Raw genomic sequence first — 27,853 nt, 5'->3', positions numbered from 1 at the left:
CACCAACACACCAATCAACTGCAAGCCTATCCATTTCCACCTCTTGCTCCAATCCAGAGAGTTGAATAAAGCTGCTTCACACCCTTCAAGAAAGGGGGCACACTCTCTCAACTGCTTTGTAACTCCCCAATCTCAGAACTCTGGGGAGAAGTTGAGTAGGTCGGAAGGACTCGCTTTGAGAGAATACCCCTATATATATATATGTCCAGCTCTCGACAGAATACTAAGAAATTGAGATCCAGTGCCTCTGGATCTGAGTGGAGCGAAAAATCCACGACTGCCACTCTGATCTTTCAGAAGGCTGCAAAGTGGCATTAAAAGAGATCCCGGTCCTTGGAGCTCCTGGGTTGGGCGTTTCTCCCAGCAGAAATAACAGGTTTTTGGAGGTGAGGCTAAAAGGGCCCTGGAGGTCGGACTTTTTTTTTTTTTTTTTTTTTTTACTCTAGTGGCATGGTTTGCTTTGCTTTTATTTAAAATTGTTTCTCCTAGGCGCTGGGCAAGGCTCTAACCCTCATTCCCACCCCATCCTTGTCTCTCCATCTCTACACCATTTCCTCAAAAAGCAGAGAGAATTGAAGTCCTGCTTTAAGAACAGCCTGGGGAACCCAAACCCTGTGAGTACTAAAAAGCTAACTCAGTGATGCCCCACCTCTAGATCCCCTGATCAGTGGAGTGAGTTTCTCCACCTCGTCCCCAGAAAAACTTGTGCCCTCTGCCTCATTTTTCCCAGAGCTTTAAAATGGGGTACACGGAGGACCCTAGGACCCAGAAGACAGCTCAGGCACAAAGCCTCCCCCCACTCGAGACTGCTTCCTGCATCTCTAGCCTTCCTGCCGCCCTCCCTCCCCTCCCTCCTCCGCCCCGCTTTCCCCTCTTCCCATCCTCCTCCTCCCCCTCCGCACTTCCCACACTCAGGCAGCTGGCCCTGTCCGCCTTAAGAGAAGGGGGGTAGTGGAGTCATCCCAGGGATGGAAGGCCCTCCAAGCCCTAAAGAGAAGCTGATTGGGGCTGGAGGGAGTTGGAGATGTGTAAGACCCTGGGATCTAGATAACCTAATCTTTGGGGATGAAGATGGGGTAAGGAACTGGAAGCCCCAACACAGAAGCAGTTGATAGGGCCGGAGCTAAAGGATATTTGGGGGAAAGCCAGTAGGAACTGAACTCAAGACGGGAAGGAGACCCTGGAAGCTTGCCTCTTGTTTACACTCTAACCCAGTTAACCCTGGGAGCCACTACTCTTCTTCTCTGCAAGGGGTCCTCCGTGACACTAGAACGATTGCTGGAGAGACCTCTATTCTGCCCTGTGGGAGGATTCATAGAATGTCAGAGCTGAAAAGTACCTCATAGCTCTTGGTAGCATATATCTCTTTGGTAGCTATATAGCCCTGGCCGAAACACTTGACCACTGAGCCTATTTTCTCATGTCTATAATGATATTTTCCCTGCTTTCCTCTTGGGGCTGTTACTACTACACTGGTTGTCCTGAGGAAAATACTTTGCGGACCTTTAGGCTCTCTTTAAATATGTAACAAGAACAACAATGATAACAATAGTAATGATAATAAAAATGTTGATGATAATGATAGGTTTGGAGCTGGGAGACATCTTACAGGTGATCTAATCCAATACCCCTCCTTTTTTTCCTTTTTTTTTAAACAGATAAGGAAACTAGGGCCTCAAAGAAGTGGATTGATTTGTCTAAAGGGACATTGCTAGCAAGGGAATCTATTCATAGGGTCTCCATTGCTTCATCCATGGGCAGAAAATAGGTCACCTAGTGGCCAAGTTAGAACTTAAGTCCGGACCCTCTGATTTCAAAGGCGATGTTCTTTCTATTATTATTGAGTCTGACTCCTCAGGACCCCATGGCAGGGAGGGAGCTCTTGGCAGAGATAGTGGAGTCGTTTTCCATTTCTTTTCCCAGCTCATATCTTTTTTCCTTTGCAGATGAGGAAACTGAAGCAAACAGGGTTAAGTGACTTGCTCAGGGTCTTACTGCTAGTAAATGCCTGAGGCTGGGTTTGAACTCCGGAAGATGTCTTTTTGATTCCAAGCATAGTACTTTATCCACTGCGCCATCCAGTCCTTTATATCACTGTTTTGCTTGGAGAAAGGATAGAGAGCTTTGAATCCTGGCTCTTCCCTCAGCCTGGTCCTTGCTAAATTCTAATATAAAAATTAGGAGCTAAACTGTAGAAACTTAATAAAGAGCCAATTTGAGGCCCAAAGCCTCAGCCCCCTTTTACTGTGTAGGATTGAACAGAACCTCCTATACTCTTGCATAGACTGGAGTTCTCTGCTCAACAACTCTGATACCCAGAAGGGTCAATCATTCCAAATGCCTAAGGAGCTTTTCATTGCTTCTGGCTAGGTGGGGAAACTGATGTTCTGGGCTTTCAGAGGGAGAGACAATAGCAAAACTAAATTGCTATTGCCAAGCCAATCTCTCTCTTTTTTTTCCCATTCTTCTCTCTTAAATGGAATTCAAATATGATACTGAGTTATTCAGTTACCTAGCTTTAACCTGCCTCTGATATTTTAGGGGCAAAGCCAAGGTAAGTGCCTTGGGGTCTGAGATCAGGTAGAGATGTACCCCCATAATATGTTGGCCAAATGGAGTCCCAAGTGGACCTGAACAGAATTAATGAGAATTATTATTTAATGGGTGCCTGTTGTTGGGCTGCTTTCCTCCCTTTTCCTGTCCATTGCACTCACAATTCCAGAAGCTTTTAGGGAGAGCTAAGTGTTTTGCAATCACTTCTTCCCTGGGGCTGAGAAGGAAACTGGGTGGGGCAGGAGCTACTGAGGGTGGTGATGAGAAAGTTGGAGGTCACCACATCCCATCCCCAGCCTCAGATCCAGACCTAAATTCTAGTCTTTCCCCCCACACAAAGATTCTCCCCATCTCCTTTGGGAGAGACATTTATTGACAAGAGTTTCTTGGTCCAGTTAGGAAATTATTAATGTCCAAACTATTGCTTTTGCTGCAGTAGCAGCCCATTTCTGTTTGTTCAGTTTGCAGAGAAAAAGGAAAACAATGAACTATTATTTCTGGCCAGGGCTTCTTATTGTCACCTTATCTGTCCTTACGCAGGCAGTTAGATGGTTCAATGGTGTGCTAGGCTTAGAATCAGGAAGACCTGAGTTCAGATTTGGCCTTAGCCACTTATTAACTGTGTGATCCTGAACAAGGAAATGATAAACTACCCTAGTTTCTTTGCCAGTAGATACGATGAAGAATTGGACATGACTGAAAAACAGAAGTCGATCCCTAACAAGCAGTTGTTGAATTAGTGGATTAATTGATAAATTAGTCTTTTATCTTCCCTGGGAAACCTGGTGCTAGAGAATACTTTTCTTCTATTTACTTTAGTAAAGAAGTTTTGGAACTAAGACAGAGAGTAATTAAGGTGAAAGCAGAGTCTTTCCTATGAACAGCTCACTCACAGCACCATGAAGATATATGCTCATCACCCATAAACAGTGTGATTCAGGCTGGTAAGATGGGGAGGGATTGGAAGTAGCTTCCCCAATTGATTTGCAAGTCTTGAAAATTTATGCTCATACACAATCTCCCTTTAAAATCTCCAATTCTCTATTCCTAAGGCATAGAAGCCCTCTGCTTTTGGATACCCTCTTCAGGCTATATGTTTGAATTTTCTTTTTTTTCTTCTGCAAGACTGCCTTGATATAGGCTAGTTTCACCTGTGTGTAATTGGCAGAGGGAAGGAGAACACAGCAGTGTCCACTATCTGAGCTTTCAACTTCCAAAATATTTTTGTTCAGTTGTTTTATAGTCACTGTGTCTCAGTCATCGTGGCCTCATTTGGGGTTTTCTTAGCAAAGATACTGAGTGGTTTGCCATTTCCTTCTCCAGCTCGATATAAATATGAGGAAAATGAGGCAAATTGGGTTAAGTGACTTGTGCCAGAGTCATACAGCAGTGTCTGAGATGGGATTTGAACTCAGGTGCTCCTGACTCCAGGATCAGTACTCTATCCATTGCACACTTTACCTGCCCTCTTCTTGCATATGACCCTGAATAAAAAGCTCAGCTCATTTCAAGGATGCTTTCTTCTCCACTCATAAACGCGGGAGCACTCGCGAGCACATACACACACACACACACACACACACACACACACACACACACACACACACACACACATACACACACACATTCCCCCATCCTTTGACTTTCCCTGTTTTCATTCCACTAATCCTTAGCCTTGGATAACCCTGATCATCAGCCTTCTGTTACCCTGCTCTTAAGTCACCTAGCTTTTACTGTCTGATTCCTAGGAGGATTTTTCTTGCTTCTTTTACCCACTAAGGACATTTCTGTCTCTATCCTCCCTCCTTTTTTTTTTTTTCTTTTTGAGTAAAACCTTCTCTTGTCCACCTACTCCATTTTCCTGACTTCAGCCATCATTTTTATAAAAAGGATGTGCAAATCTCTCTCCAAAGTCCTGATCTCTTTGAACTCCAGTTCAGTGGATTTTGGAATCAACTCATAGAACTCCCTAGAACCAATTATTGAGTTTTCAGTTGTAGGTATTCACATCCTGGAAATCAGCAAAGGATAGAAATCAGGGTTTGATTTATTGTTTTATTATTTTGATTTGATGATGAAAATATTAATTCAGATGAAACATTTATACTTGCTTTTTTTTAAATGAGAAAATCAGTTGTTAACATTTACCAGCACATCTCTGCATCAGTCCCATATTTCCAGCTGCTTGTTGGATATGGATAGATTCATGGATTCAACATGTCTAAAATGAAACTTTTCTCCTCTAAACCTGATCTTTCTCCTAATTTTCCTATTTCTCTTGTTTAGTACATTAGTATATTAGTTTTCATGACTCCATTTGAGGTTTTCTTGACAAAAATACTGGAGTTGTTTGACATTTCCTTTTTCAGCTTCTTTAATAGATGAGAAAACTGAGGCAAACAGGATTAAGTGACTTCCCCAGGGTGCCACTGCTAGTAAGTGACCAAGGCTAGATTTAAATTCTAATCCTCCTGACTCTAGAGCTGGCACTCTATTCATTGTGCCACCTAAGTGCCCTGCATTTGGTTATATATACATACATATACATATATATGTGTGTATACACATAATACATACACACCTAATACATGTACTTACCTGACATACATATCATACACACACACATATATATACACATACCTACATATACATCTAGATACATTTTAAAATTTGCATGTGTACACATATATACATACTCACACATACATGTAAACTGTGGACACATATATATTCACACCAATATGCATACTATCCATTATGTACCTAAATGCCCTGTATTTATATACACACATAACACAAACATCTAGATACATTTTATATACATGCATGTGTGCACATACAAACCTGCACATATACATGTATACTACCCATGTGCACATTAATACACATATATACACATAAAGTCTGTACATGTATATATGTACACACATATATATTATATACTCGGTACATATCTAGATACCTGTATGCATGTACACTTCTACACATATATAATCTCCAAACTCAAACCCAGGAATCATTTTTTTTACACTCTTTTCCCCACATCTAATCAATTGCCAAGTCTGGTAGCTGTTGCTTACAGTATATTTCTCAAAACCATCTCTCCCTATCTATTTCCACTCAAACTATATTATTTTCACTGTTCAGGTCCTTCTTCTCACCTGGAATATTGTTTTATTTTTTTATTTTATTTAGAATTTTTTTTCACAGTATATATGCATGAGTAATTTTTTTTTATAATATTATCCCTTGTATTCATTTTTCCAAATTATCCCCCCCCTCCCTCCATTCCCTCCCCCCATGACAGGCAATCCCATACATTTTACATGTGTTACAATAAAACCTAGATACAATATATGTGTGTAAATACCATTTTCTTGTTGCACATTAAGTATTAGATTCTGAATCACCTGGAATATTGTAATAGTCTCCTAGCTGCTCTCCTTGTGTCTTTCACACAGCTCCAGTTATAATCTTCCTAAGACACAAGTCTGACCATGTCACTCTCTGGTTTAGAAATTTCCAGTGTTTCACAATTGCTTCCCAAATAAAATGCAAACTCTCTAGCCTGCCATTCAAGCCTCAGGCTCCCTTTTATTTTTACAGTTTATTTCCCACTACTTCCTGGTACAAGTGGACTCCGTCCCTCTTCTTTATTTTCAATCCGTCCTTCCCGCCTTGGTGCATTTGCATGTACTGCCTCCTACCATATATGCTTTGGAATGGCCCTTTCCCCTACCCTTCATCTTGGCTAGTTGGAATCTTCTTTTATCAAGACCCAGTTTAGGGCCACCTCCCACCTGAAGCCTTCATTGATTTTCTGAGCTGGATGGAATCTCTCCTTTCTCGATCTTTTTCTTCTTTTCTTAATTAAATTTAATGCATTTTCAATTAACAAGCATTTATTTTTTTTCTCCCTCCCACCTTCCCTCCTCACACTGGAAAAACAAAAAGACAGACCACAAAATTCTTGTAACAAAAATGCAGAGTCAAACAGAATGAATTCCCACATTGCCTGTCTGAAAATCTATCTCCTGCAGGTTTCATCCCTCACCTCTGTGTCAGGAGGTGGGGAGCATTAGTCATCATTGATCCTCTGAATCTTCTTCAGATATTCCATCTTCCTTTGTGAAACTTCTCCAAATTCACTAACACAATTTAATGTATATTATAGTGATCTATGTATATTTTTCATTCTTTCCTCAATACTACGGAGATTATAAAAATATAAATATAGTATATGTCTAATATAAAAATACACATTATATAGAAACCAAGCATTTATTGAGAGTGCCCTACTGTGTGCCAGGCACTGTACTAAGTACTTTTTATAAATATTATTTCATTTGATCTCCAGAACAGTCCTAGAAAGTGTCTGTTGTTATAATTTTTGTTTTACAGTTGAGGAAATTGAGGCAGACAGAAGTGAAGTGACTTGGCCAGAGTCACATAACTGTTAAGTGCCTGAAGTCATTTTTGAACTCTGGTTCTCCTGAGGAACTGGGTTCAACCTACGGTGTCACCTAAATACCTCTAAAGAGACTGTCTTTTTTCCCACCCTATAATGTCCAGCACCATGAAACTCGTTCATTCATTCATTCATTCATTCATGTGGGGGACAGGGCTCAGATTAGACTCATTTCATTGGTGTGGGAGAAATCCCAGTAGGGAAATCCCTGTTCCTAGTATAGATCAGATCTTTAGCTCTTATTCTTGCCCATGTATCCAAGGAAAGGCCTCAAAGTCAGCCCTTTATCCATTATATCACAATCCCTCTCATTTTGCTCATAGTAGACTCTTTACAAGTGAAACTGAATTCTTTTGATTGGTCATTGACGGCATTAGGATTTGGACTGGAATTCAGGTTTCTTGTCTTCCCTTACTCCCTCTATCCCCTCCTCAATACTGCTCTCTCCTACTACTGACAGAGGAAGAGATGCAGACTCGTCAATGGAAGATCTACTTTGTGCATTCTTGGTGGGCTTCCCTCACTTCATCCCCTCGCCTAATTGGGTCTGGCCTTACTGAAGATGTGACCCTTCTGGCTCTGTTATTTCTTCCATATGAGCCATGGTTTCCTCATTTGTAAATAGAGGAGGGGGAGAGCTTCGACTAGGTCACCTCCAAGGATCCTTCCAGCTCTGAAATTATATGCTGCTTACTTGGTTAGTCAGTCATAGAATCACAGAACTGTGGCCTAGAAGAACTGGAAGAGACCTTAGTGATTAAAAAGTCCAAGCCTCTTATTTTATATGTGGAGATGCCTGTCTATGTCTTTAACTGAGTACACATCTTGAAGTGTATGTTTATGTCTGAGTGTTCCTCTTAACATTTTGTCTGAAGTGAAGGATGACGGTGAGCATGGGTGTGGGTAAATGGGTGTGTCCTGAGGGAGTCTGTGTTTGATCATCTGAGGTGGGATAGCAATTAAAATTGCCCTGAGACTTTTGGGATGGCAGATATTTAATTTGGGGCAATCAGATCTTACTGTATTACTTGTGAAATGCCTTTATTTGATGGGAGAAGCTGAATTTGGTGTTGAATTTGACCTTTGGGATAACCTGAGCTCACCTAGTGCAAATCACTTAACCCTGGCTGAGCCCAGTTTTTTCATCTATAAAAGAATGACAATAATATCTGTTTTACCTACCTCCACAGGCTTGTTGTAAAGCTCCAGTGAGATAATGGATCAATTTGTGAATCTGAAAGTGCTATGTAAATGTCAGCTATTATTATCTTCCTTTGAGTGGTCCGTATTAAAGGAGATTGGTCAGCTTCTCCCAGTGCTCTTGCCATTCCATCCCATCTGGACCCGGAATTCTTTTAAATCTTCGAGGCTTCCTGAAGGGGGACAGAACCCAAGGTAAACAGATCAGATCTCCAGAGGGCTTCATTCTTCACTAATTCTTTCTTAATTTTGGTACACAGAATCCTCCACTTCCTCAATACCTAAGTTTGTGCTTCCAATTAGCTTGGAGGCAGAGGTATTTCTATAATGACCCTCGTACCAAATCTTCCCCCCCCCATAATCCCTGTCATCTCTCCTTTCCCCATTTCTGGTATTACAACCATCTCCTCCTCATTCCATTGCCCCCATCTCAAGATCTGACATTTATAGTATATACATATCAATAGAAGTATACTCACATATGTGACACACACATCATATATCTGTCCGAGGAAGGAAGGGAAAGAGTATGTTTATTAATGGTACTTCTTTGTGAGGGGGGAGGTCAGTGAAGAGATGAGAAAAGATTTCTCCAAATCTTCCTTTGCTTATTGCTTAAAAAGAAAGTCTATATTTAGCTAGGTTTGGAGGGACTGTAAAGATGTATTTTGCAAAGCGCAGGCAGCGATCGTCAGGCGTGGGAGCCCCAGAGATACGGAGGGAGGTTGTGGAAAAAAATAAAATGTAGCAATCCTTCCTTGAGTCGGCATTTTCTAAGAACTCACACTTTTTTCATCCCCTCCCAAACTGTTAATACATATTTTCATATATCACTTGTGATACAGTGTAAAGATCTCAGACTTGGGAGTCAGAAGACCTGACTTCTAGTCCTATCTTGGACATCTACTAGTAAAGCATATAACCTGTCTCAGTTTTCTCCTCTATAAAATGGGGATTTGAATATTTGTACTAGCTACCTCACAAGGTTGTTATGATCTAAGTGTTCAGTTCTAAGCACTATAATTTCCAAGAGAGAAATTCTATCTTCAGCCCCACCTCAAAGTCCAATCCAAAACTAATCTTTTCCAAGAAGCCTTTACTGATGACTTTCAATTACCTAGTTTATAGAATTCTGTGGAACTATTGGAAATATGGAAGTATAGACTACAAAGTACTTTCCTGTCAGCAACCCTCAAAGGTAGACAGGTTAAATATTACTGTGACCTATGACCTACCCCCCTAAGGTCTGGATTTATACAGATTGTGTCCAATCTTGGGCATCTCTGTCACATTAGTCACTCTGACTCATTTCAGAATTGCCTCTGGGAAATCTCAGAATATTGTTTTTGTCTAGATTTCCATGAAATATAAGGATAAAGGGACAGCTAGTTGATGCAATGGATAGAGCATCAGCCCTGAAGTCAGGAGGACCTGAGTTCAAATATGTCCTCAGATACTTAACACTTCCTAGCTGTGTGACCCCTAGTAAGTTACTTAACCCCAATTGCCTCAGCCAAAATAAATAAAAGGATAAAAAGTTTTTTGAACCCTGTATCCATCATACCTATTTTACCCTGAATGCTTGTCAAGGGTCAGTCATAGGAGCTATATTCAATCTATATTTTGAGATTTCTAGTAGCAACTATGGGCAAGGGCAAAATGAACCAAAGCAAATGTGGGGGTGAGGCTATAAGGGAGAGAAGGGATGAAATGTCCACTGATTATATTTCATTCATTTTTATATGGAAGGAAGAAGTGGGTAGTAGTTGAAACACCAGATCTTGAAGTGCTAAACCACAAGTTATAATATAAATCTCCATTTTATGAATGAAGAGAGTTTCAGAAAAGTAAAATGTCTTTTCCAAGGCCGTGGGGTTATTAAATGTTGAAACTAACAATTCTGATTCAGTCTATATTGTAGACAGTCTATATGGTCTCTAAAAAGAGGATCTTTCCATTCCCACAAAAGAACGGTTCACATCCCCAAATGGGGTTCAGTCCCTACAATTGGTGACTTGAGAAGCCAGTGCCTAATTATGAAACTACCAGGGCAGTCATAATTAATACTTTTCTGTGTCACTCACATGCATATTGACAGAGGATGATTTGGGCAGTTTGTTTACTTTTCCACAGAAGGAGAGGTAGCATGCTACAGTGGAAACTGCTGCATCTGGTGTTGGGAAAGATCTAGGTCCAATTCCAGCCTGTGGCACCAAGTGTTTGACCAAGGGCAGGATGCGTTAACATTTCTCAACCTGTTTCCTACTCATGCTGATAACACCTATCCTCCCTCTCTCCAATCCCATGGTTGTGGTGAAGTTCAAATGAATACAAAATCCTTCTCAAGCTTTGAAATGCCTGATAAGTATCAGTTATTATTAGTTTAGTGATAGGGACTAGACCTGTGTTTACTGGTCTAGGCAGTTCCCTCTATCAAAGGAAATGGGTACCACCTCTGCTACAAATTAGCTTAGAAAAACAAGAGAGCAAATGTGTCCATTACCCAGCTAGTCAGAATGTATCAGAGGCCCCAAGACCAGCTCTGCATCCATTAGACAAAACTACCTTATCATTATGGTTATCTTTTTGTGTGTGTTACATGCCTTGCCTCAGGATCAGAGCAAAAGCTCTTTGAGAATAGCAACCATGTCTCACATTGTTTTTTGTTCCACATTGTGCATTTAGTAAGCATTAAGTATGTGCTTAATACATATACAATTTGATTAAATCTCTGGTCTAGAATCTGAAGTCATACATTCAGGGCCCATAAGCTAAGCTGGGTGTCTGGAAACACTCAGCTTTCCTTAAGGAAGATCACAGCAAGCACTCTGCCTGACCTTGGTTTTCCAAAATAGTTTTTTCTTTGGGAGTATCCCTAAAAAACTAAGAGGCAGAATGGGAGCAGGAAGGTAAGGAGACCAAATCTAGCTGAAAGGCCTAGAGAGATCATTGCATCCATTCCCCTGCCTCTGTGTTCAGGCTCCCAGATCACATTTTCTAAACCCTGGCAGCCTGGCCTGTTCTAGCGCAGGCGTACATCCCGAGAACAGGTACGAGTGCCCTCTGGTGGCAGATAGGTGCCATCACCAATTCAGCCAAACCATTTAAATGTGTAAGGGGAAGGGAGATATAAAGGAATACAAAGATGGAGACATACAGTGGAAAAGATAGTTATAAAGAGATAGACTTGGGGAGCACAATACAGACAGACCCAGAAATGGAGAGGTGTTAGAGGGTAATGGAAAAACAAAGTTGAAGAGATAGATACAGAAAGACAATGTTGGGAGATTGATACAGAGAGACACACAAGGCAGAAAGATAAGGGGATAGATACAAAAAAGTAGGTTGTGATGCAGGTACAGAATCTAACCACGATGGGAAAGCTCTTGTTGACACAGAGACATAAAGGGAACAAAAGAAGAGAGAGAGAGGCAGAGATAAGGACATACTGAGACAGAATAGGGGGGGAGAAAGGTCATTGAGATAACATGGAGATAGCTCCTAAGAAGCCTAAACTTATTCTTCTCTGCCCTCCCAGGCTTCCCCTCCACTTCTTTCTCAGCTTCCATGCAAGAAGGTCCATGCTCTATCTTCATAAGGTAAAACAGAGACCCAGACAAGTCAAGAATTTCCCAAACCATTAAAAGCATATTCTCCTTTATTACTTGTGTGGCACTGGAGCATTAATGGTAATTGCCACCCCAACTTGGCATAGTGGACAGGGAGGGAGGAAATAATCTTGCTACATTCACATGTTGCACTCTGGAGTAGAGCATGAGGGCTATAAAGGGTGTTAGGCTTGGACATGAACTTCCAGGAAGGTATGGGAGACTCCTTACTCTATCTTAGAATATGCTCTTTCTCTCTGATACAATAGAAAGGAAGAATGAGGAAGTAGCAGCACAGGTCTGCTAGTGAAGCTGATATGCCTCCATGGGACTCAAGTGGCATTGAAGTGCTGGCATTGCCACCTTAAGAGCACTAAACATGTGAAGGAGTTACTTTAAAAATAACAATGGAGGCAGGAGGAGAAGGATGGAGAAAATCACATGGAATCTAGTATGAGGGACAGAGCCTAGTTTTCTTAATGGCATCTGTCTCCTCTGATCTGGGCCCTAACTTGTCCTCCTTGCAGGAGCCCACTAGTATCTTTTTCTTTCCCCAGAACCCGGTTTTCCTTTATTTCTGGAAGAGACCACTTCTTTCACCTTTACTCCTGACACCTCCTCTGAGATAGATGCCCTAGGAAGAAAGGTATCTTGTTCCTCGCTTTCATAGAACGTAACCTGATACCAGCTTGAGATGAAAGTTGAATCTTGAAAGTCTCTTTTTCCTTCCTTCCTTCCTCCCTCCTTCCTTTCCTTCTTTCTTTCTTTTTCTCCTTCCCTTCTCTTCTTCCTCCCTTCTCCCTTTCTTCCTTTGTTTCTCTTCCTTTTTTTCTTTTCCTTCTTTCTTGTTTTCTTTTTCTTTCCTTCCCTCCTTCCCTTTCTTCTTGTCTTCTTTTCTTTTCTTTTTTCTTTTGCTTCCTCCCTTCCCTCTCTCCTTCCTTCCTTCTTTATCTCCTTCCTTCCTTTTTTCCTTCTTTCCTTCTTTCCTTCTTTCCTTCCTTCCTTTCTTTCTTCCTTGCTTTTTTTCTTAAACCTATAAGAAACAAAACTTCACAGTTTCTTACATAGTACTTGTAACATCAATGTAAATATCTTTTCCTAATAAAACTTTAAATCATTATATTTTTTAAAAACTTTGGAATCCTGAACAATGATGGTTTAACTGCCACTTCTTGAGATGATTTTTAACTTTGATCCATGAGGAAGCAAAGAGTGTTAACTGCTATTTGTAAAGAGATTAAATTTTAACTAGTGTTGGTAGAGATTAAGTTTTAACTGTCATCTCTAGAGAGACTAAGTTTAACTGTCATTTGGGAGAGACTATTGATGCTGAACGTCTGAAAGAAACTGAGAAAAATGAAAGAAAATGAAGAAAACTCCTTTGCTGGCAGAACTGTTCTGTTATCTTATTTTGTGAAGAAACAAGATGATTTGAGAGACAGCTGCAATTATGAGAATTGAATGGGGGGACTATATTCTAGATGTGAGGAGAGTTCAAAAGTAATAGCAATAGTAAAAAATGAGTCTGGCTATGATCTTTCTTATGGCTTAAGCATTGCAAATAATTATTTGAATATTTATGCCTTTGTGCTATTGTTAGTTACATTACTAATAAAGTATGCAGCCACTAATTTTGATATTTAAGCCAAGATTATTAGGAGTTTTGATAAAAAGAGGTAAGCTACTACTTATAGGGGAAAAGTTTTCATCAGTTTATTAAATGAGTAATCATTTAAAAACATGGTCTATTCCTAGCTGTGTGACCCTGGGAAAGTCACACTTAACCCCAACCTCAGGAAAAACAAACAAACAAGCAAACAAACTAACAAAAAAACATGGTCTAAGATCTCAGAACTAAGTATTTAATTAATGAGAAAGATGTTAAGATTTTAAAAATGAATCAGCACATGTCTAAACATACCCAATATAAGGTTTGCCTTAGATCTCAAGGGTGGTGAGAATGAATATGATAATGAGTCAAATAGTAGGCTAAGGACAGACCATTCTATGTAAGTTACATGACTTGATCCTTGTCTTTCCTCTTTGTATTTTGAAATGCTTGTTTTTGTTAATGATAAGTTTACAATAGATAAGATGAGACATACACACACAGAGAGAGACAGAGAGATAGTCACAGAGACACAAAAGAGAGCAAGAGAGACAGAGACAGAAAATGAGAAAAGAGATAAAGAAAGGAAGGAAGGAAGGAAGGAAGGAGGATAATGGAAATGCCCCATATATGTAAAAATCTTTATCTTAACACTTTTAGTAACAAAACTAAAAGGAAGAGTTCCCATCAATCCAGAAATGATTGAACAAACTATGATATATAGATATAGTATGATTATACTTTAAACCTGTGAATATGAAAAATAGGGAATAACTTGAAGAGTTTTGTATGAACTTATGCAGTATGAAGTAAGCAGACCCAGAAGAACAATGACCACGATGATCATAATACAATAAAGGAAAACAATTATGAAAGACTTCAGAACTCTAGTCACTGCAGAGAACAATCATGATTTCAGAAGACTGAACTATGAAGCACCCCTACTTGTCTCTTTTCAGAGGGTGTGGACTGTAGGTGTGGAATGAGGTATACATTGTCAGATATGGGCAATGTGTCGACTTGTATTGCTGAAAAGTGCTTTGTTACAAGGAAGGGTTTTCTTGGGATGGGGGAAAATTATTAATAAAGGTTCTTAAAGAAAAGGAAAAGAAACCTACAAATTAAACAATAAAATAAAGAACCCAACTGGTGTCCTCTCTCAGGGGAGAGTTAGCCAATAGACACAGGAAATAAGAAGTGACCTCATCCATTCCTCTGCCTCCAGGCAGGCTGCCATTAGGCAGGCTGCCACTTACCCCATCCTGGCCAGAGAAGACATGCTTCTCCCAGCACCCAGCATAGGCATTTGCCCGGGGGTGCTTGGCTTGGGCAGATATACGAAGAGAAATGAACAAATCTGTATCTCCACATCCACTAAGGGGCATATTACATCCTTGCTCCATAACATATCTTTTTCTCTTCTTCTCCCCCACAAATCATTCACTGTCTTAGGGTGGGGGTGGAATACAGTAAACAGTAGAATATTTGGGACTGTTGGGACTGCAGCTAGGACCCAGTTACTCTGTCTGAATACCCTCTCCTCTGCCCTCCCCCATCCAGCACCCGCCTGTCTGCGTCAGTCAGAGGGGCCCCAGCTGAGGTTGGGGCAGACATGGCGGCAGCTCTGGTGCTGGTCTGGACTTATCTTCTCATAGGCAAGTGGGGAGACCTGGGGCTAGGGGAGTGGATGGGTTATAGAATCAGGTTGGGAGGTTGGGAGTTAGTGAGGTGTGAGCAGGATGGGGTTGGGGCTTAGTAAGGTGGGCTGAGGAAATTAGGATAGAAGGTTGTATATGGATTGTCAGGGTTGAGACTTTTATACACCGGTCTGTGAGCTATGAAGTCAGGATGAGAGGACTGGACTTACTGAGTGGCTGTGGGAGTGTGTGGGGGTGTGTGCTGTTGAACTGAGGAAACCTAGGGAAAAGTGCATATTAGTTCCCAGGTTTTGCCTAAAACTCCTGTCCCATTCCCTTTAATGGGCTGCACTTGTGGATGGTGTACATAGCTGCCCAGTCTATTCCAGAGCCTGTAGCCCAACCCTGGCTAAATTTGGCAGAGAGGGGGAGGGGATCTATCCAGAGACACTCAGGGAAGGCTATTTTTTTACTCCACCCCTAGGAATCCTTATCTCTAGAAGAACCTAGCATCCAACCCCCTAATATAACTCCTGTCTGCTGCTTTTGAGGGGCTGTAGGTGAAGATCATATTTCTACTTTGGACAATCCTTACCTCACCACTCCCAATCTTGCTATCTCTATTCTCCAAGCCATCAGAGTACAACGCCACTTTTCTCTGTGACCAGTTCTGTACCTATATCTTGCCCATTTCACTGGAATTCCTGCTAGCATTTCATCCTTCCCTAACCATACTCCCAATGGCCACTCTTATCAAAAATTTTCTCTAAAATGAAATCATAACAAAGAATAACAGAGTATTGCTAATTAATTATGTCATGCTTTTTTTTTTTCTCCTGAGTGTCAATTGGGGTTAAGTGATTTGTCCAGAATCACACAGCTAGTAAGTGTTAAGTGTCTGAGACTGGATTTGAACTTGAGTCCTCCTGATTCCAGAGCCAGTGCTCTATTCACTGTGCCATCTAGCTGTCCCTAATTGTGTCGTGTTTGACAATTATTAACACTATTTAGACTCCTTGTCTTTTCCCCCTCTAAACTGGAGATCAAGGAAAAGTTCTTGCACCCGACTGCCATCAGTATTGTCTATTCGGGACATTGCCTTGTTAGAAGCAAGTGCCATTCTATGGTTTCAAAATGGCAGTGTCACCCAATTGTGCTGCAACATAGGAGGGACCCATCTTATGGCATCTTAGATACAGGGTAGATTTGGGGGCATTTCAGGGATCAGGGAAGGAGGAAGACTCTCTGGTTAATTTGCCTCTCCTGACTTCAAACTGACCTCCAGGTATGATTCTACTCTTTGAGGTTGATAAAACTATGTTAAAGGGAGATTGAGCCTTTGGGATTTAGACCTCTTTGTATTGTCCCCACAGGACTCCTGTCTAAATTTGGCGGTACTGGAGCTCAGCAGATGCTGTACCCTCTCATTGGCAGAGTCTTCATTCATATGTTGGAGCCTACTAGTTTTCTGGATTTGCCCGATACTGGTGAGGAGGGCTACTCCCTTAATACCCCCTCCTCTGCAATAGATCTCAAGAGGCCCATGGGACCTCTTGGATTCCCAAGGGTAGAAGGGCTGAGGAAAGGGATGTTTACACTTCCTGATGTTGACCACATAGGTATTATTGTATGCCATGGGGTGGGACTGTTAGATGCCTTTTCACCAGGAAGGTGAGAGAGTTAGGTGTTGAAATGCCTATTTCCCTTCTTCCCAGATCCCAGACCTAAAATGCTGGTTACCTTTCATGCCCACCTACTAGGGCATCCAGACTTGCCTCGATGGCTCCGCTATACTCAGCGAAGTCCCAGTCATCCTGGTTTTCTCTATGGGACCCCTACACTTGAAGACAGAGGCCAACAAATCATTGAGGTACCTGAAAGAGTCCCATGATGATCCCAGGCTTCTGAACCCTTATAGCTGGCTGCCCCCATTACCCTTCCACCTCTGAAAAATGAAGGGGTTGGGCTAGATGATCAGAAGATCCAGCTCTGACAATGGCTCCCCAGAGGTGGAAGGCATCTTGGATCTTTATTTGCATGTTATTTACATATAATTTGCATGGGAATTAGTCCATATCCAGCTGCACAGATGTCACCCTTCCCTTCCCCCTCCTCTCCTCCTTTCATTACTCTCCTCCCTTTGGCAAGGCCTCTGGTTCTACTCCTCCCTTCCCTGACTTGGCACCCTGGATTCATTCACTTCTCCCCTATCTCCTCCCACAGGTCATAGCCTATAACAGAGAGAGCTTTGAGACAACCCGACAGAGATTGGTACTGCTGATAGGGGAGCCTGAAGGTAACATTGGTCCCCTTTCTACTCCAGATCTCATGGCTTTCCCCTAGGAAAGAAAGAGGAGTTAGTGTTTATGTATTTGTGGGGGTGGGGTGGGGGTGAGATTGAGGTGTTCTATTAAGGACCAGAAATGGGGAATTTGAGAAAATGTTAGATTTATTATTATTATATAAGAAAGGCAGGGAATGAATTCAGGGATTGGGAAGCTGTAAGCTGGGGTTAGGAAAAAGATTGAAGAGGAACACAAAGCATTGAAGTTACATGGGAATTTGGAATGCTATATGGGGAGGATTTTGTGATCAAAAGATGGAACTTTAAAGGGACTTTAGGATAGCACTAGGCTATGGGATTAGGATTTGAAGTTTGAAGAGAGGAAGATGGAAAAAGAGAGGGAAGAATTAGGTATTGGAGCCTAGGAAGTTGGAGTTGGGAGTGACAAAGGATAGGAGGTTTGGGGGCTTATATGGATCCCACTCAAGTCACTTCCCCATCCTTCCACAGGCCCCTCACTTCCATATGAGGCTGAGTTTCTGGTGCAAAGTCACGATGTTGAAGAGGTGTTGCCCTCACCCATTGGTCAACGCTTTTTGACTGCCCTGGGTGGACTCTGGGTGCCTGGAGAACTACAGTTACTCAACATCACTTCTGCCCTGGATCGAGGGGGTCGTGTCCCTCTTCCCATTGAAGGCCAGAAAGAGGGGTAGGCTTGGTGGGGGATCCTCATGTCACTTCCCAGTTACTTGGCCTTTTCAGTATTTAAAAATGTCAAGGATGTAAACTTTCAGTGCAGCCATTTCTTTTACTAAGTCCAAACACAGCAAAATGTCAGAGGCAAGAATTAGGTCTTCCTGAATCCAGATCCAGCATTTTATTACACCGTGTTGCCTTTTGCATTTCCAAACTGTCCATCCATCAAATCCAAGGAAATTTCCTTTAATAGTCTCCTTATCCTCACCCCCATTTCTTTAAATGAAAGAGAAAGGGGAATAAATTCCTAATTCTACTAATTCACTGAGTTGTGCCTCCTCTCCAGCCCTTTCCACATATATCCCTCACGGATTGCCATCAGTCCTTCCTTTTCCCATTAGAGCATTTTATTTGTTTGTATGTTTTACATTCTTAGAAGAAGAAAAAAAGTCATTCAATGAATAAGCATTTGTCTTCTCTTCCACCTCCTTTCTTCCTCCCCTAAGGAAAAAAAATAAAAGACAAAAAAGTCCTTGTAATAAACATTAGTCAAGGAAAACAAATTCCCACATTGACTGTGACCAAAAATGTATGTCTTACTCTGTAATCTCGTCTTTCTTCCATCTCCCCATGCTAATAAATCTCCCTGCCCTCCTCAAGCCTATAGCACCTTCTAGTGGTCAAAGCAGTTCTTGCTGCTCAGGTGTGATCTCTTCTGACCTAGGGTTTACATCCAAGTGGGTTCTTCTAGACCCTTCTCCACCTGCTTGAAGGTGGTAGGGTCCCCTGCCAGCCATGACCGCTGCACCGAGGGCCAGCCGCCACTTCTGTCCTGCTATGACAGCTTCGTACCCCACTTCAGAGTCGACTGGTGCAATGTGTCCCTGGTGAGGAATTTGACTTCCCCTTAATGGGTATTCTGGCCCCTGCCCCATCATATATACATGCACCAGACTGAATGAAAAGCCCGAAGTTTTGTTACTTCAAGACAAAAGGGAATGACAGTCATTTAACATCTTTTGAGTCTCATATTCCTTATCTATAAAATGGGGACAATCAACCCTGCCCTAATTGACTCACAAGCTTGGGAGAAGGATCCAGTGGTATATGTAAAAGCACTTTGTTAACTATAACATACTAAACAGAAAAAAGGGGAAAATGATTAATTGATTATCATTTTGGTCTGGATTTATAAACTCCTTCCCTTGTCAATGCACATCAGCTACTTATCTGTAATTTATAGTCTTCGAGTATCCTTAATATGTGCATTAAGGTGATATAAAGCAAACAGATCCTGTGGTTCTCCCTTCCTACACCAGGGGTCCTCAGCTACCCAGTGGACAGATTTGCTGGGAGCCCTGATCAATCATCAGACATATAAACCTTAGAGGTTGTCTATTCACCCTCCTCCTTTATAGAGGAGGAAACAGAGAGTCAGAAATGTTAGGGTCACGCAGATAGAAAATAGCCAATCCAGCTTTTGAACCCTAGGTCTCCACTGGACTGCAGGCAAAGGGAAGGAGGGAATGTGGGTGCTGGGAGGCCAGTTCTCAGACATGACTGCAATTGTGGTTAAAGACCATTCCCCATTGCCCTCAGGGGGCCCAGGGATCAGGCCACAGAAGTCTTCAACTGTGTTTCCTTTCACTCTGCTGGTCCCTGTTTTTCCCCTAAACTAATACCTGCTCTCACTTCAGATGAAGCTTTTCTGTTGATTCTTTTCAAACCAGGTGGATAAATCAGTTCCTGTACTACCTGGGCCAGTGCCCACATGGGGCGATGGCATTTTGGAGCATGATCCCTACTTCTGCCCCCCAACAGAGGCACCTGATCGATACTTCCTGACGGACGCCCTGATAACCCTCCTAGTACCCTTGCTGGTGGCCCTACTTCTTACCCTGATTCTGGCTTACATCATGTGCTGCCGAAGGGAAGGCGTGTAAGTTGGGGGAGAGGGAAGATCATGGCAGGCCCTCTAGCTCCATTTCCTCAATGGATGTGGAATCAGGGAATGCTGTCTCTATTTCTTGCATTTGGGTTATCATGGCAGTGATTTTTCTCTTGGGTCCTAAATTATTGCTTTGTTAAAGTGTGTGCTGCTAACCACAATTGGCTCTGACTGGAAGCAGAGGTTGGGAATAGGGATGGTTGACATTCATCAATTGATGCTATCTCTAACTCTCCTTTCTCCAGGTTGAAGAGAAATCTTGCTACCTCTGAGTGAGTATGACAGAGAGGAGGGATTTGGGTGAGAGGATTCCTACTCTTGGGAGAATGGAAACCATTTGAGAGGGTTGTTCATGCCGAGGATCTGAAAACATTTTGCTCAAGCTCTGAATGACAGAGATTAAGTTCTCTTCACTGCCGAGGATGGTCTTTAGGTGGGGTGGGGTTGGGGGAACCTAGCGATGGAAACCTGGCCTGTTTGGTCCATAATAGTGTGCATATATCTCCTGTTCAGGAATTAAAGTGAGGATAGTTCCCCCACCAAGCAATTTCCCTTCTCCCCTGCCAGTCCTTGCCTCCCAACAGAGCCTTTCATCATTTCCCACTGCCTTGCCTATGTTTTCTTTGCCATCTTCCCAACCTGAGGCGCCCGCCATGCCCAGCAGACCATCTACACCCCTCCCCTAAAAAAAGATCAATAGACTTCCAAAGAACCCTATAGAGGCTCGTGTGAAATAACAGTTCCCTTTATTCACACCGTGCCTGCGGCTGGCCCGAGTTTTCTCATCCCACTGGCCTGGCCTCTTTCATTATTTCCGGGAGCGGCGGGCTGTCTTGCGGGATCCCTTTTTTTGGCGCCCCTTGGCCTTCTGCTGCTCCTCTTGGGGTGGCTGCTTCCTCTGGCGCTTCTGCCTCTGGCGCCGCCCTGGCTTCTTGCACTTCAGCTTCTTCTTGCCCATTCGGAAGGAGCCTGAAACCCCAGTGCCTGTCACCTGCTTCAGCACCCCCTTGGCCACCAGTCCCTTTAGCACTCGCTTGAAGCGCTGAGCATTGCGGACCATGTTGAAGCCTGTGTTGCTAACAGCCTTCTTCAGAGTGGCCAAGGAGACTCCCCGGCGTGTCTTGGAACCTGCAACTGCCCATAGGATCACCTCTGACAGGCTTGGTCTCCGGCGATTGCTTGGGCATTCAGCTTTGTTCTCCCCTGATGCCCCTGTGCCATCAGGCACCTGCCCCCCTGGGGAATCAGCAGAGATGGGGGCTACAGGTGGAGAGGGGGGCTGAGGTGTAGGGTTCCCCTCTACTTCTTCCTCCCCGGCTGGGGCCGGGTGAGGAGAATTAGGTGTTACGACTTCCAGGTTGGTGGGAGGGAAAGACTCTCAGAAGGGCCAATCCTGGGTAGTCGGGGGCTGTCGATAGGCTGACTGGGTGAGGCTTGTCTCTTGACTCCCGGAGCCCCTTCCCTTTCAGCTCTGACTAGTGGCTTCCCCTGATGGGAGGACGGACTGAGGTTGTGTGCCCCTCACTTGGCCCTGCAAACTGGTGGGATCTGGGAGAGGGGCTCAAGGCAGTCTCTATGGTGACCCAAGGGAAGCATTATGACTACATCAGAACCCTGTCGAGGGGGTCATAGTTGGGCCATTGTTCTCTGCCATGGGGGGCACAGAGAGCAGAAGGGGTCTAGGTGAAGAAGGGGCAAGGCTCGGACATTGGGAAAACCAAGTGTCCCTGCCCTAAGGAGCATGTATATAATTGCACGATAGCAGGCACATAGGTAATGGCATGTTGGCAGATATGCTCCCGTGGGTGTGCCTTGGAGGACATGGATGATGAATCCCCACGGCAGAGCATGTGTTGATATACTGTAGCAAGTACATGTTGATGGATGCAGGCACACTTATATCAAATAGATTACACTTATGCTTCTGCATTTTAGCATCTCGTACTTTAGAGATGATAAGGCTTAAATACATTTTGGAAACCAGCTTTCCATGTGTGCATTACAGAATACACACACATCATAGCATTTATGTTGACATGTTCACAGGGAGTATTGAAGAAGCCAGGAAATGAAAACAGGGCTTTTGGTTCAAGCCATAGAAAACAAGCTCTTGGATTGTTTCCACTTAACTGTGTTGTTGGATAATAATAACAGTAGCTAGTATTGATACATAATACTTTTAGGGTTTGCCCAAAGGTTTTACAAAGATGATCTCATTTGATTCTCACAATCATCTTGTCATTAGGTAGCAATATTAGCCCCATTTCACAGATGAAAAAACCAAAAGTCAAAGAATTGCCTGGGGTCTCACAGCCAGGAAGTATCTGGGAGGAAAGAAAGGATTTGAACTCAGATATTAACTCCAGGGAGCACTAAGCTTGCTGCTTTGTGATCCTCTCTTTCCTCTTTAGTTTCTTCTTTGGAGAAGAATATTCCTTGTTTTATCTTTCTCCAAACTACCTGATTCCCCTCCCCAATTTTTGTACAGTCCTATCTTCTCCCTTCTCACTCCTCTTTCTTTTCTAGAAATGTAAATTTTGCCAGATAAATTCCAGACTCTAGAAGTCATTCTATCCCTTCCCCTGCTTCAGACAGAACCTGCTTTTCCAAAGTTTATTCATATTCCAAAAACCCGTTTGCTAAGCCCCATGGGAAAGGAAATTCCATGCTGATCAGATCTAAGGCTTTGTATAATCTAATATCATTCCATTGGGTTATAGCTAATTGGATTCAATAAACATTAAGTGCTTACTGTATACCAAGCCTTCTGCTAAACAGAGGGGAGGGAAGAAAAATACCATGATGAAAAAACAACAGCTCCTGCCCCAAAGAACCTAAAATCAAATAGATTAATTTTTCACCATGTATAATACTCTTCCCATATGTGACTTGGAGTTTTAAATTAAATGAATTTTACTTGTGTTGGAGGCCTAGTTTACCCATATATGGAATATTAGAGCCTCCCTTCAGAGATGTAACTAGGGCAAGGTGACTAGTGCTTTATCTCAGGGCACCTAAATTTAGAGGGGACTGACAGCACTCTTTACTGGGTAGAAACAACCAAATTTAAGACCTAGTTAGGAAGAATAGTTAAAATTGGAAGGTGATAGATGTTTCTTTGTACTGAAACTTCTCTTGGTCAGAGACTTGTGCTAGATACTAGGAGCAAAACACAGAGGAAAGTGATAGTCTCTGTCCTCAAGGAGCTTCCAGTTAAGTGGGGTAACAGGACACACAGCCAAGAAAGTCTTCTTCAATAAGCATTTATTACTCCTTATTAGTTAGGTATCACATTAAACACTAAAAATGCAAAGAAAGGCAAAAACATGCATAATACTTGCCCTCCAAGAGGCTCACATTCTAATGAGGAAGACAATATACAAATAAGTATGTACATACAAAATCTCAGTGGGAAGGCATTAGCAGTTTTGGAGAACAGAAGTTTAGATTTAGGCTGAGTTTTTTAAACTCAAAAAGCAGGAGGTAAGAAGTCAGAGCATTCCAACATGAGAAAAAGTCAGTCCCAGGCATGGAGTTGAAATGTGGAGTATTGTATGTGACAAGTACGTTGTGAGCCAGAGCTACTGGATCACAGAGCACATGAAATGTAAGCATCAGGCTTGGAGTCTGGAAGACTCATTTTCCTAAGTTCAAATCTGGCCTCAGATATTTCCTAGCTGTGTGACCCTGAGCAAGTCACTTAACTTTGTTTTCATTCCATTCCTCATCTGTAAAATGAACTGGAGAAAGGAAATAGCAAATCATTCCAGAATTTTTTTTTCCTAAGAAAGCCCCAAATGGGGTCATGAAGAGTCAGACATGATTGAAGCAATTGAGCAATAAAAGTAAAGAAAAGTGGTTCGGTTGTGAAGGGCTTTTAATGAAATGCTACACAGAAAATATTGTTTTTGATCCTAGGGGTTATAGGGGTTTGCAAGAGTTTATGAGCTCCAAGTGTTACATGGTCAGACATGTATTTTAGGTAAATCACTTAACAGCTGAATAGAGGATGGATTGATGCAGGAAGGGCAATTGGGAGGAAATAACTAAGTCTAAAGGAGAAGTGTTGAGAGCCTTTAATATGGTATAGAGTGGGATGGTTGGTATACAAGTGGAGATAAAAAGATGTTATGTCAGATATTGTGAATGTAGAAATGACAAGATTGAAACATGGACTGAATGGAAGGAATAGACAATGACACCAAGTTATGAGCATGGGTGATGTCCTTGACCATAATAGGAAAGTTGGGATGAGGGGAAAGAGAATGAGCCTGAACTGTCAATAGCAGGACTGAAGGAACGGAAGGGACAGATTCAGGTAGGAAGAATCAGGGAAGTTCTGGGATATGGAACAGGAAGGGGTGAGATGGGAGGACTTAAAGGAGAGAGAGGTATGAGCACAGGTTTAGGTGGCTATAGAGGCTAAGTCAGAGGCAGGGAATTCTGGGATATGGAATAGGAGGTGGGCTGAGAAAAGGGAAATCAGGGACAAGGAGATCAAGCCATGGAGTAAAGACTGAGCCTCTGATTACTGTGGACATACTAATTGTCATGGGATATTCAAGATATTCTATGGACATACCAATTGTCACAGAATGTTAAGACACTATGATGAAGTGGGTACTGAGTATACCATAAGTGACAGAGACAATATCTAGATATTGATGTAGATATGATGTATCTAGTTCATTACTCTTTTCATATTAAAATAACTGTGACTGAATAGTGATTGAACCAAGTCTGGGGTTTGGGAAAAGAGGAGAGGGTTTGAGTGGCATCTAGGGACAGAAAAGGAATTGTCAGAATGGAGCTTAGTGAAAGAGTACTGATTGGGGAATCTCAGGACTTGGACTTGAATTCCAACTCTACCTATTTGATCAAGTCATTTCCCTGAGCTGCTGTTTCTTCTCCTTAAAATGGGAATGATGGGTTGGAATAGATGATCTGGAAGGACCCTTTTCATACTGTGAATATTTATCTAAAGAAAAAAAATGAAAAGAGTCCAAGATCATATAAACACCCAGAGGCACTAAAAGTCTGATGAAACCCTGCTGCTCTTCATATCTGAGAATAGAATAGGATGAGAGAAAAAGGCTGAACTTGTAGCCAGGAAGCTTGAGATTTAACTTCAAAGAATGGATCATGATAGTTCTGAAACCCTGGGGTTGGTGTCCCAATTGTGGAGGGTGACTTTTCCATTATGGAGAGGTATCTTTAAACCCATGAGAGGGTTTAAAAACTAGGAATTAGTTAATTAAGTAGAGACAGGGTCATGGACAAAATAGCATTGGCAATCCTTGTTCTCCAGCAATCACACAAGCTGGCACCATGCCCAGATTTGTTCTTTCTCAATTCCCCTTTGTCACCTGGCACCTGAGCTCCTAGGGCAGAAATTATAGAAAAGGGCTAAAGTGTGAGGTTCCCAAGATATGATACATTTTGGGTCTATGTGTAAATGTGATTTGACATTATACCCCCCTCTCCCAACTATTATACCATATTCTCCACATAGTTCACTGTAGGTGTTTGCCTTGCTTTCTTTGAGGTTTTGTTGAACATATAGCTTTTTTAATAATAGTTTTTTTTTATTTTTCAAAATACATACAAAGATAGTTTTCAGTATTCGCCCTTGCAAAACCCTGTGTTCCACATTTTTTCTCCCTCACTCCTCCATATTCCTTCCCTAGACAGCAAGCAATCCAACACAGGTCAAATATGTGCGATTCTCCTAGACATATTTTCACATTTATCATGGAACATATAGCTTTTTGTTTGCCACCAAATATAAACTTTGTGGTATGGATGGAGACAAGCAACTTCCACCATATAACTTTTAATTTCCTCTTGTGTATTCTGACTTCCTCATTTCTTCCTGATCCCTCAACAGCATACAGATGGTTCATCACAGCACTATTCATGGCAACACAGAAGAATTGCGGCAGATGGCAGCAAACCGTTCAGTGCCTCGGCCTCTGTCCACCTTGCCTATGTTCAATGTGCGCACAGGTGAGCGGCTGCCTCCCTGTGCTGACATTGCTCAGGTGCCCCTCATCTTGGACCAGCACTGAGAGAGAACTTCTAATCTATCCAGGTGAGTAAAACTAGTTGGAAAATGGGCACACCATGGATCTCATCAACCTCTCCTCCAATTGGTCTTAATACAGGGGCTGAGGTAGGGGACTTTTATCCAATGGAATATGGATTTCCCAAATTGCCAGCATGGAAATCCAGGGTACTTGCCATCTATATATAACTGTTTCTCTATGATTTTATACTCAGGTAGAAAGAGTTGGATTTGTAGATGGGATGAGAGTTCAAATCCTGATCTTCTCTATGAAGTTCTTCCACAGTTAGAGGGTCACCCACTCCTGGGTTTCAGAACCCTCATGAGTCAGTTCTTTTAAATGGAACTTCAATCACTCTGTCTGTAAATCTAACCCCTTTCTCTTGCCCTTTTGTCACTCCCTTAATGACTTTCAATATGTCATTGAATCACTGAGCTTCAGTTTCCCTATTCACAAATATGAGCGTATTGGACTAAGGTGATTAATAAGGGTTCTTATTACTATAAATACTATGATCCATATTGTTTCCTCCTTCACTCCCTCCACTTTGGAAAAAAGAGATACAGGACAAAATCCATCTCATTTACTCTTCTAAATTTCCTGGACATTCTAATTTGGGGTGGGGGAGGCAATGAGCAGGATTATCTGTTCTAGACCCCAAGGGGAATCTCTCCAAATCTTAGACTTTCATGACAACAAGATGAGTCTAAATGACTACTCTGGCTCCAATGAATATCTAATAGATGGAATAGATAACCTCTGATTTCCTTTCCAATTCTAAGACATTGTGATTTTGTGACTTGATGACTCCATGATTCTATGATATAGTGTGAGGGAAAGTGGCTCTGCTCTTCCCCATTCCTCTCTCCCAGCCTCACTATTTCCTTTTCTTTCCCTCCAGGGAATGGCCACATCCCATCTGAGGAATCCAGCTGCTCTTGAGATGAATCACTTACAACAAAGGGCCATGCAGGGATATGGGCTGCGGCCAGGGTGTAGGAAGTGGTAGGGGCCAAGAGGGAATTAGAGAAAAAGAGAAAATAAATTTACCCATCTGAAGGTGACTATGGGCTCCATCTTTTTTAGTAATCTAATTCCTCATGTCTACCTCATCTGATTTCTTAGTTCCCTTTCTGGTACCTGGAATGGTTGGGGATCCCAATGTTTGTGATATGGAGAAATATGGAATTTCCAAAGAATAGACTTTCTCATATCTGCAATTTCTGTATCTTTTGAGCTTGATTCCAAGATCTATTCTCCATAGAGAGTTGCTATTCTATAAAATTCTCTACTCCAAAGATTTTTCACCTTTTTTTAGTGTCATGGAAGCTTTGGCAGGTTATAAACTCTTCAAAATTGTGTAGATCTTTAAAAATTCATAACTGAAGGAAATTTAATTTTGGTTAGAGGTTAGTGGGAAAGAAAAAAAAATCTCATTTTCTCCCCCATCCAAGTTCACAGATTCCATAAGTCTATGGAGTTGTCAATCTCAAGTTAAGAAGATCTCTCTGGAGGAAATTAGGGAAGGAGAGGAAGGGAACACTGGAGAGAGAGCCACGGTATGGTTTGAGGTATAGGACCAACCTAGAAAATTAATTATCAGTCTATAGATTTTTATCTCTTGTGGACACAGCCTTATTCTAGGAACCAAAGATGCATTTACAATGAGGTGGAGACAGAATTCTGGAACTTGTAAACTTGAAGTAGGGGGTTGCCCAAGGCCTCCCAAACAAGCCTAAACTCTGGAGATATAAATTGGGGATCCATTACGGAGCTTTGAGTTTG

The 27,853-nt window shown here is 42.1% G+C and overlaps 1 protein-coding gene across 9 annotated transcripts; it reads left to right on the top strand.

Moving 5' to 3' along the window:
* Nucleotides 1–70: 70 nt before the first annotated feature.
* Nucleotides 71–27,132, top strand: SGCA (sarcoglycan alpha). Of its 9 annotated transcripts, XM_074261181.1 has the most exons (12): nt 72–386; nt 490–614; nt 8,212–8,416; nt 16,449–16,562; nt 16,791–16,945; nt 17,299–17,371; nt 17,870–18,068; nt 18,780–18,942; nt 19,786–19,994; nt 20,249–20,275; nt 25,891–26,094; nt 26,970–27,132. In XM_074261181.1, the coding sequence occupies exons 4-11, from the start codon at nt 16,487–16,489 to the stop codon at nt 26,069–26,071; spliced, it is 1,083 nt and encodes a 360-aa protein (XP_074117282.1). In that variant the 5' UTR covers nt 72–386; nt 490–614; nt 8,212–8,416; nt 16,449–16,486; the 3' UTR covers nt 26,072–26,094; nt 26,970–27,132. The 9 variants fall into 9 exon arrangements, 8 of the variants coding, with proteins under 8 accessions (XP_074117285.1, XP_074117282.1, XP_074117281.1 ...); XM_074261180.1 differs by lacking the exon at nt 8,212–8,416; XM_074261184.1 differs by lacking the exons at nt 490–614; nt 8,212–8,416 and having other exon boundaries at nt 71–386.
* The last annotated feature ends 721 nt before the right edge of the window (nt 27,133–27,853 follow it).

Source organism: Sminthopsis crassicaudata, chromosome 4, assembly GCF_048593235.1.
Source record: "Sminthopsis crassicaudata isolate SCR6 chromosome 4, ASM4859323v1, whole genome shotgun sequence".
In the NCBI taxonomy this organism is placed as follows: Eukaryota; Metazoa; Chordata; class Mammalia; order Dasyuromorphia; family Dasyuridae; genus Sminthopsis; species Sminthopsis crassicaudata.
This window is presented reverse-complemented; position numbering and strand designations above follow the sequence as displayed.

Coding starts and splice junctions, on each gene's coding strand:
- SGCA (XM_074261178.1), top strand. CDS start 15,051: ATGGCGGCAGCTCTGGTGCTGGTCTGGACTTATCTTCTCATAG. Junction 17,372..17,869: donor GCTGATAGGGGAGCCTGAAG/GTAACATTGGTC, acceptor ATCCTTCCACAG/GCCCCTCACTTCCATATGAG. Junction 18,069..18,779: donor ATTGAAGGCCAGAAAGAGGG/GTAGGCTTGGTG, acceptor CTTCTGACCTAG/GGTTTACATCCAAGTGGGTT.